Source organism: Poromitra crassiceps (genome assembly GCF_964638095.1).
Source record: "Poromitra crassiceps genome assembly, chromosome: 21".
NCBI classification, from domain to species: Eukaryota; Metazoa; Chordata; class Actinopteri; order Beryciformes; family Melamphaidae; genus Poromitra; species Poromitra crassiceps.
The window spans coordinates 15,505,007-15,514,626 of record NC_139638.1 but is presented as its reverse complement, the minus strand read 5'-3'; the positions used below and the strand labels follow the sequence as shown (position 1 = coordinate 15,514,626).

General features: G+C 44.4%; 1 protein-coding gene across 2 annotated transcripts in view; it reads left to right on the top strand.

Moving 5' to 3' along the window:
- Positions 1-2,538: 2,538 nt before the first annotated feature.
- Positions 2,539-9,620, top strand: part of sh2d3ca (SH2 domain containing 3Ca) — a 48,875-nt gene continuing 41,793 nt past the window's right edge. For both annotated transcript variants that reach the window (XM_083657834.1, XM_083657833.1), the window contains exons 1-3: positions 2,539-2,641; positions 5,210-5,458; positions 7,204-7,735. In XM_083657834.1, the coding sequence (XP_083513960.1) occupies positions 2,623-2,641; positions 5,210-5,458; positions 7,204-7,735 (800 nt within the window). In that variant the 5' untranslated portion in view covers positions 2,539-2,622. The remainder of the gene's footprint in view (positions 2,642-5,209; positions 5,459-7,203; positions 7,736-9,620) is intronic.

Genomic DNA, 9,620 nt, shown 5'->3' with positions numbered 1-9,620 from the left:
ATCCTGCCAATCACTCTGGCTGCAGCTAAAAACACTTGCTACTATGTCACCACGCAGGTTACCCACTACCTTCTTAAAGGGACAAGGCTTGATGAGCTAATCAAGTCATTTGGTGAAGATTCCTGTATTTTTTCATATCGCAATATATATCGCAGAAACCAAATATATTGCAATGTCTGTTTTTTCCAATATCGTGCAGCCCTAGTTGAGATAATTGTATATCATTATATGGTCCAAATATTTCAGTAAAGCACTTGAAACACTTGACATATTCTTGCTTGGGTGGTATCATTCTACTTGAAATGATGGTAAAATGCATTATTTTTAGTAAAATAACATGTCAAATTTTTCGGCCGGCCGAAGGCCCGAGTGGGCCCGGCTTTTGGCCGGGCATCTGCACCCCTTCTTATCTAGGATGCATCCCTAGTCATCTTGTTCTGGAACCGGCCCTGCATTTTCTACAATATAGAACTGTCTCAATAAAACAGTCTTGGGAGGGGGGGGGGTAAAAAAAAATAGGGCATGGTATAGGAAAAACTATGAATGAAACATTAAAAAACATGAAATGTGAAAAAATATGAAATATGAAAAACTATGAAATATGAATACATATTAAATATGAAAAAATATGAAATGTGAAAAAATGAGGGCATGGTATAGGAAAACTATGAAGGCAAAAAGGTATATTGATGAATGTGCTTGAATAAGAATCTTTTCATATACTGTAGCTGCTGCTGGAGGCACAGGAGCTGATATAGCCTGTAATCATGATAGCCTACTCTTTGTATGTTTTCTCTTTGCATTGTATTGCATTATGGTTGTAGACTATTTTCCCACAAGGCTGGGTTTCATAATCATCACACATGAGAGATCACATGATCATGCTGACAGGAAGTAACACAAAAAGGTTGTTTTGCAGAAGCTGCACGCCCAGCATTCAACAGGATGTGAAAACCCCAAGGCCCCGACAGAGACACATGGCACCACATGGCACACTAACTTAACAAACTTCATCTGTGTCTTTAGCAGCTTAGCTGCTGTTGCCTGATCTTACATTTAAACACCAGTTACATTTCAAAACAAATTAAATGCAGTTAAGTACACTTGATAAAAGAAGAAAAAGAAAAAAAGGCTCAATTAATATAACAAATAAATAAAGTAAATATTTTTGAAAGTCAGTTCTTGGATCCATGCATCTATTCTGTATAGAAGGAAGAAAGAAAGAGAGAAAGAGAGAAAGAAAGAAAGAAAGAAAGAGAGAAAGAGAGAAAGAAAGAAAGAAAGAAAGAAAGAAAGAAAGAAAGAAAGAAAGAAAGAAAGAAAGAAAGAGAAAAGAAAGAAATGGGCTCTGCCAATTCTAGTGTGACTGTTAATGAGCTGTACCTTGGCATGATAATATTGTATTGGGAAGATGAAAAGTTTCCTGGCTTGAACTGAAGTACAGTCTCAATAATACTCAGTTAGGATTCATCCCGTCTGTATTTATGACCTGCGTTTCATTTCAAAAGGGACAAAAGTCATCTATCAGCACTTTGGCTAGAAATGTCCTGTGTGATCAGTGATCACCTCCAGCAGCCTCCATGTTGTACAGACACACGCAGACGCTAAGAACACCAGCTCACCTGTCAGCACATTCTCATCTGTGGCAGATCTGTGACACCCGGACACCAAACAACAAGCAGACAGATCTGTGACACCCGGACACCCTAACAACAAGCAGACAGATCTGTGACACCCGGACACTCTAACAACAAGCAGACAGGGTTTCATCAGATCTGTGACACCCGGACACCCTAACAACAAGCAGACAGGGTTTCATCAGATCTGTGACACCCGGACACCAAACAACAAGCAGACAGATCTGTGACACCCGGACACCCTAACAACAAGCAGACAGATCTGTGACACCCGGACACCCTAACAACAAGCAGACAGATCTGTGACACCCGGACACCCTAACAACAAGCAGACAGATCTGTGACACCCGGACACCAAACAACAAGCAGACAGATCTGTGACACCCGGACACCCAAACAACAAGCAGACAGATCTGTGACACCCGGACACCCAAACAACAAGCAGACAGGGTTTCATCAGATCTGTGACACCCGGACACCAAACAACAAGCAGACAGATCTGTGACACCCGGACACCCAAACAACAAGCAGACAGGGTTTCATCAGATCTGTGACACCCGGACACCCTAACAACAAGCAGACAGGGTTTCATCAGATCTGTGACACCCGGACACCCTAACAACAAGCAGACAGGGTTTCATATCTGCACTTGTTTCTCTCGCCCATCCTGTCATCCTCTCATCTCCTCCTCCCCACGCTCGTCACAGCTTCACACCGGAAAGTGCCTCTCTCGCTCTCTCTCTCTCTCTCTCTCTACTCTTGCTCTCTCTTCCTCTCTCGCTCTCTATCTCTAGTCTTCCTCTCTCTCTCTCTCTCTCTCTCACACACACACACACACACACACACACACACACACGCACACACTACATCTGTAGTACACAGTACAACTCAGTCACAGTCTCCTCTCTGCTCTCTCTCTCTCTGCATCTTCTCTCTGTCTCTCGCCCACCTGCAGCTGCTCCGGTGGCCACACTGCAGCCACAGCATGAGCATACGGAAACTGAGTGAGTAACGTGTGTGTGTGTGTGTGTGTGTGTGTGTGTGTGTGTGTGTGTGTGTGTGTGTGTGTGTGCGTGTGTGTCTCTGTGTGTGTGTGTTTGTGTGTGTGTGTGTGTGTGTGTGTGTGTGTGTGTGTGTGTGTGTGTGTGTACAGGTAGGTGTGGATTGTATAAGTGTGTGTACCCATGTAATCAGCTGGGGTATGGTGGTAAGCCAGTGCTGACGGTCAGAAGCCACAATATTGGTTTTGAAACACTTTGTAAGTAACGATGACATGCAAAAATGAACTTGTAGTTGGATTAAATTGATTTTGATAATGAGGAAAAAGACTTTCAAAACAATAATGCCATTTATGTAAACGTACACTACCTGAAGTTCATTAAAGAATATATAAGATTGATATATTGATATCTTTCAACTAGAAAGGGTCCAGTTGGTCAAATTGTTTGTTTAGATGTAAAAACACTTTGTTCACCAAGGATTTAAGTGACCCATAAGGGAATATTATTCATTTTGATTGAATTTTGTAAGAGCAGTTCTCACTATTATTATGATGATGGCATATTTCAGTTTGGGACAAAACTCTTTGTATCTGTGCTCCTCTGTTTGAGGAGAAAGATTTCAAAAAGAGGAGATCATTGGAAGAAGGTGTAGAGTTTGTGTGGAAATGCAGCTACATCTAATTTGTGGTAACGAAACATCAAAAAGGCGCTCTTGCATGGCCAAAAACACACAAGCAGAGACACACACACACACACACACACACACACACACACACACACACACACACACACACACACACACACACACACACACACACACACACACACACACACACACACACACACATCCCTTTCAAAAGCAGCTGCAACTGAAAACAAAGTAGTTTCATTGGTCGACTGCCTCCATCTCAGAGCTATTTTCATTTAGGCAGAGATCAACACACAAGCTTGACAAAGGTCAATTTAAAAGGTCAATGTGCTGATAGGCTGAGAGGGAAGCACTCAACCTGCTCGCTCCAACTCAACTTGCCTCCCTCTCTTCCTCTCTTCCCTCCTCATCAACTCCTCTGTCCACCTGCTCTCCAGATTGTACTGCCCTCTAGAGAAACTCCTGAGTATCTATCTATCCCCTTCACACCTTCATGTCCCTTTTCTGTAGGTGTAGCATACAGCCTACGTTATTCATCTTTCCATGCACGCAAAGTTCCTCCAATAAATCTGCTGTGTAGCAAACAAAAACATCAAGGTCTAAAATGACATGATGTCCTTGGAGAATCAAAATGATGAAGTGTCCAAGCTGCTGCTGCAGAAAGACTCTATTCACCTCATGTAGAAGAGACCGTCTGGCTGGAGATACTAACAGGAAGTGGAAACACAATCGGAAGTTTCCGATTGTATTTAAACTTCCTGCGACTCATAAACCTAGGCCGTTTCTCAATACCAAGAATGCATTCTTGTTCTTGTGTTCTTGGGGAGAACGTTCTTGCTAGTCGTTCTTGGAAGAATGAACTTGCTAGGTCACAAGCACACATAACGCTGTTGGCAGTTTGAGACGATGCGTTCTTGAGGGTATTGCGCAATACCAGCGCAGAGGCGGCCTGCAGTACTACACAAATAAAAAGCTCAGCTGATGTAGATGCAGCTAATTGTGCTCTGGAACTTTTTGCCATTTTTCGCCATAAATGTTCGTAAAGTGGCACTTATTGAAACCTACTACCCTGCTTGTAGGCATCAAAAGTCATCAGAAATTAATTTAGTGATGAAATAAAACTTTAAATTGTAAAAAACCTTCCGGAGCTTATGGCGTCTTCTCTGCTGCGTTCTGCCTCTGCTTATGCTGAAATGCATGCTGGGATATCTGCCTTGCCAAGTTGACACAAGTCACCAACGAGAGCATCCTCGGTAAAGTGGGCGTGTCGAGAACACATCCGGGAATTTTAAGCGTTCTTGGCGAAATGTGAACTTTGTATTGGAACAGTACTTGGGCTGCGACTGATGACGTTTCACAGGGACACAAGAACGCAAGAACACACAAGAACGCTTATTGAGAAACGGCCCTAGTCTGACTCGTAATGTGAGTCAAACTAGGTTTGACCAGGTGAGTCAGACTAGTTTGAGCAGGTGAGTCAGACTAGTTTGAGCAGGTGAGTCAGACTAGTTTGAGCAGGTGAGTCAGACTAGTTTGAGCAGGTGAGTCAGACTAGTTTGAGCAGGTGAGTCAGACTAGTTTGACCAGGTGAGTCAGACTAGTTTGACCAGGTGAGTCAGACTAGTTTGACCAGGTGAGTCAGACTAGTTTGAGCAGCTAAAACAGCTGGCGTTTTGAGCAGGAAGTCGTGACACAATGGGCCAAGTGGGCGGAGCTACGTAAGGTGAATACAGTAAAAAGATCCATTCTACACCTGAAAACGGCACTGTCTAGTTAGGTGCCCAGAAATAAAATACCAACGTCATTTTTTCTTTCAATGTTTGAAATGCTTTTTTTCGGGGTAGGAGACCATCATCCGACAGCTGCCACCAAATCATACACTGTAATGACCGTTGCCACTGTTCTTTTTTTAACCTCTGCAGGTTTCAAGTGGTTCGGCAGCCTCACCAACCTGTCCTTCCGTCGCTCCGCCGACAAGTCCGACTCCAAGTCCGACTCCAAGTCTGGCAATGACCCGGCTGTGCTGGGCCCGGTTACCGAGGCAACGACGATGGACGACATGGGTGCCATGCACCCTCGTACTGCCAGCTACGTCCGCTCCACTGACAACTACACACATCTGGGCACCCTGCCCCGCCTGTTGAGGAAGAACAGGGACAAAAGTCAGAAAGGTAAAGTGCCAGAAGTAGATTCATCTAAACCAGAGATTCAGAAAACTTTTTCACATCATTTCATTTAGTCCACATTGCAGCCACGGACCACCATTGTGATTAAAGTCACAGTGTTTTTCTTACAGGCAATATTTTTTATTGTGAGATATGATTTTGTCGAGAGTCCCATGACTGCATTGTAGATAGAGGGATAACAGTGAAGCTATGACCAAAACATGCATTGTAGATAGAGGGATAACAGTGAAACTATGACCAAAACAGCCATTCTTCTAATCAGAATCAGAATCAGAATCACTTTTATTGCCAGAGTATGCAAGTTACATACAGTTTTTCGCTGGCATCGAGTTTACATACAAAGTCAATGCAAACGAGCGATTGAGCGTATATTCGCCCGGGAGAAAAATCGCTGGGCGTCCGAGCGACAGAGACAGAGCGATAGGGAGAAAATACGCTCGTCGCCCCAGATGAAATATCCCAACTCGAGCGAAAATACGCTGGCATCAGTCGCTCGCTGTTCAACGCTGATTGGCTGCCGTGTGAGAGTGAGTCAAGGATCACACTGGCTTGGAACAAACCGCTGGTTTATTGTGTGGCAACAACATGAAGTGAAGTCTGTACTACCGCTATGGAGCTCGCATTAGGAGCACGCTGATAGGCTTAGCTTGTAAACATCTACGGTGGCTCGTAGTGGACAAACAGCATGACATTGCGTAACGTTATAGCCCCCACATGTCCGTCAATTCGTGTGCCTGTTGACGAGCGATTTAAACAGAGCGACAGAGCGATTCCAAAGGGTTGAATCAAGCGACAGAGCGAAAAATATATATCTCGGTGTGAACACAGCTTTAGTGTCTGTCTGTATGCAGCGTAGCGGTCACATCAATATACAGAGATAAGAAGTAGGAAGATAACTAAAGACAATTGCAAAGTTGCAAGTGCAATCAAATCAAATCAAATCGAGTAAATATATACAATATGTACATGAGTGGTGAAGTGTTCTGTGGATGATAAATATGAATTTACGTTGGATTTACATGAGATTTACAGACTGAGTTAAATAGACGTTAAATAGGCAGTGGATTTACATGAATTTACAGTCAGAGTTAGATAAGAGTTTACATTGAATGTACATGACATTTACAGGCTAAGTTAAATAGGCATTAATGTGCAGGGAATTTACATAAATGTACCAGTCCCAGTTAGACAGGCATTAAATTAGATACAGTATGAGTTCCAGTTTTATGGGGGGGGGGGGATCAGTTGAGTTTAGGAGGAGGTAGTGCGTTTGTGTGTGTGTGTGGGGAGGGGGGGGGGGTTGTTGGTGAGGCCCTTGGCGGAAGGGGTTTCCGGGCCTTGTTGGTAAGACTGATGGCGGTTGGGAAGAAGCTGGTCTTGTGGCGGGTGGTTCTGGTCTTGGCAGACCTCAGTCTCTTGCCTATTCTATACTGATGACATTTAACAATTCATCAATTTGCTGGGGACCCCCTCAAATCCTCTTGTGGACCCCTGGTGGTCCCCAAACCACAGGTTGAGAACCACTGTGCTAAACAACAGCTGATGATATAACCTTTGTTTGGAATATTGGAAAGCAGGAGATGAAATTTCACTCTCACTGTAAATAGAAAAGCATGACAATGGTGAAACAGAACACCTCTCTAGGTCTGTTCTTCATCTCTATCTGTCTCTGTCTCTGTTCTGCCCTCTTTGCGTCTCATTGTGTTGCTCTCTGTCTCTCTGTTGTGCAGGCAGCAGCTTGAAGAAGAGTAAAGACAAGAGCAGCCTGAAAAGAGGCCAGAGCCAGAACCAGAGCCAGAGACCTGCAGGGGACCAGGGCTGCACCTCACCCCAGCTCAAACCTCTCTCACCTGGGTCTGGGCATCAAGGTGGAGCTGCTGGGCTCCGACAAGACTCCCGATCTGAGCCACCCGATCAGGCCACAAACACCCAGAAACCCTCTTCTGGACCTTTAGTGGCCTGTGGAGATGTGTCGCCATCTAGTGGCCTGAATGCTGCACTCCTGCCAGGGACTTGTGACGGCAGAGGCATCATCACACCAGCATCAGGTGCAGCAGCAAAGCCTGAAGTCCTCCCGAGGGAAGCAGCCCAACCACCTGTAGGCACCCAGGGGAACCAGCAGGCGGCGCTGCCCGAGGAGGAGGCTGCTCACATGGGTGCTGCTGGGAGACATCGCAGACCCGGGCCTGCACAGGAAGGAGACACACGAGGAGTGATGGAAGAACCACACAACATGAACCAAACATCTGACAGTATTTGCAGGTGAAACATTTTTTACTAGTCATACCAGTTTATAATAATAATAATAATTATTATTAATAATAATAATTACTACAATGAGTCTGTATGGCTATTTAACTCGATTCCAACAGAGGGTGCTGTCTAGCTTATGGCAGACAGGCAGAAACTTGTCATCGCGGGAAAGAGAAGAAAAAGCCCTGAAATTGTCTTCCAACGAACTTACCGAAAGTTAATTAGCGAGGGTATTTTTAAGCAGTCGACCATCCAAGAATCAGCAACGAAAGCTACATGTAGCTACATGCTGTCACACATGCTAGCGAAACAGAGCATGACAAGCATGGTGAATTTCTGAAAGAATATACCACTACCTCAATTAATGATTTTCTAAATAGGTCTAGCCTACCTGTAGCTCCCAACAGACGTGACGAGGTCTTGATGAAAATACTGAGTTTACTGTTGGACAGTCTAAACCCGTGAAAACTGTGTTGAAATAGAAAGAGAAAATAAATAAACTAAATTACAACAAGGAAATGCATGTACGTGTTCCCATTTACATTTCTGCAGCTAAACGTTAGCATGTAGCTAGCACATTAGCACAACACAGCATAATGTACAGACAGAAACAAAGTTAAACTAAACATACCTCGTAGGCTGCTTGTCACTAATAGGGGGCTAAACGTCTTGCTGTGGGTCCTCCTTCATTCTAGGCTGCATGGCTTTGGCTGCATGCTCATTCTTTAATCATTTGTTAATTTATTTAGTTTCTTTATTGAGCTCTTGTTTAGTGTTACGTTCCTTATTGTCTGAAACACCGGCGCCGCAGATTAGTTCCGCCTAAAGACGAGAATTAAAGGTAGGACCCAAATAAAAAATATTATTTGCAAAATGCCAACTACAAAGTTAAACTTGCGGTGTGGGGCAGTTACACTACCTTTTGGTTACTGGCGATTGTCTGCCTACGACGATCCACGAATGGAAATCACAGTTCCTTTTTTTAATAGCTAATAGTGACTGAGTGATTATTTTATTTTTTGTTATAGGGCCTAGGCCTAGGGTTATACCAGCCACACACCCAACCTAACTTGGAGAGGCGCAGTTTTCCTCTGCGGCAGACAGGGGGCGCAGTCAGCTCTGTGATCTTAATGTGAAGATAGCTGTGCGGGGATGCAGAAAGTGGAAGAGTTCCGCTGACTAACTTTGTTGTTGACAGGACTTGTCTCACAGGCGGTGCGTGTGTGAGGTGAGAAAACAAGGCGATCATTCATTCCTTAACTTAACAAAGCAGCATCGATTGTTCTCCTATTGATTAATTAGTCTAGAGAGGCTGCCTGCTGCAGAGGAGTGTTGTCTGTTTGATGTTTGGTTGGGCGTAATTGCATTTGGGCATTTTGCATGGATTTGTTTTTGACACCCGAGAGACGCACAATCATGTGCTTTATGTTTTCATCTTGTGTGCCTATTATTATTGTAACCGATTTATGAATGAAGAGTCGGATGTAGTTCTCGGTCTGTGGCTCCCTGCCTGAAGGTTCCCCCTCGGCGCCCCCCCCCCCCCCTTTCTCTCCCAGCCGGGCAGTCATGATATACAGCTTTTCTTCGTGTTTTCCCAGGACATGTAAGATGTTATGGTCTTCCTGCCTCCAATAGCAATAAGCATGCTAGCAGAGTGGTGGTCTAGTGCGTGTATCATGTTACTCTCTCTGTGTGTGTGTGTGTGTGTGTGTGTGTGTGTGTGTGTGTGTGTGTGTGTGTGTGTGTGTGTGTGTGTGAGAGAGAGAGACAGAGCCTATTAGTTCAGCCCATGGACCGTGGGAAATAAGTATAGTGTACGCACAGCATGTTCTGTAGCCTATTGTATGGGCACATCAAAGACCCTCTCTCTCTCTCTCTCTCTCTCACTCACTCT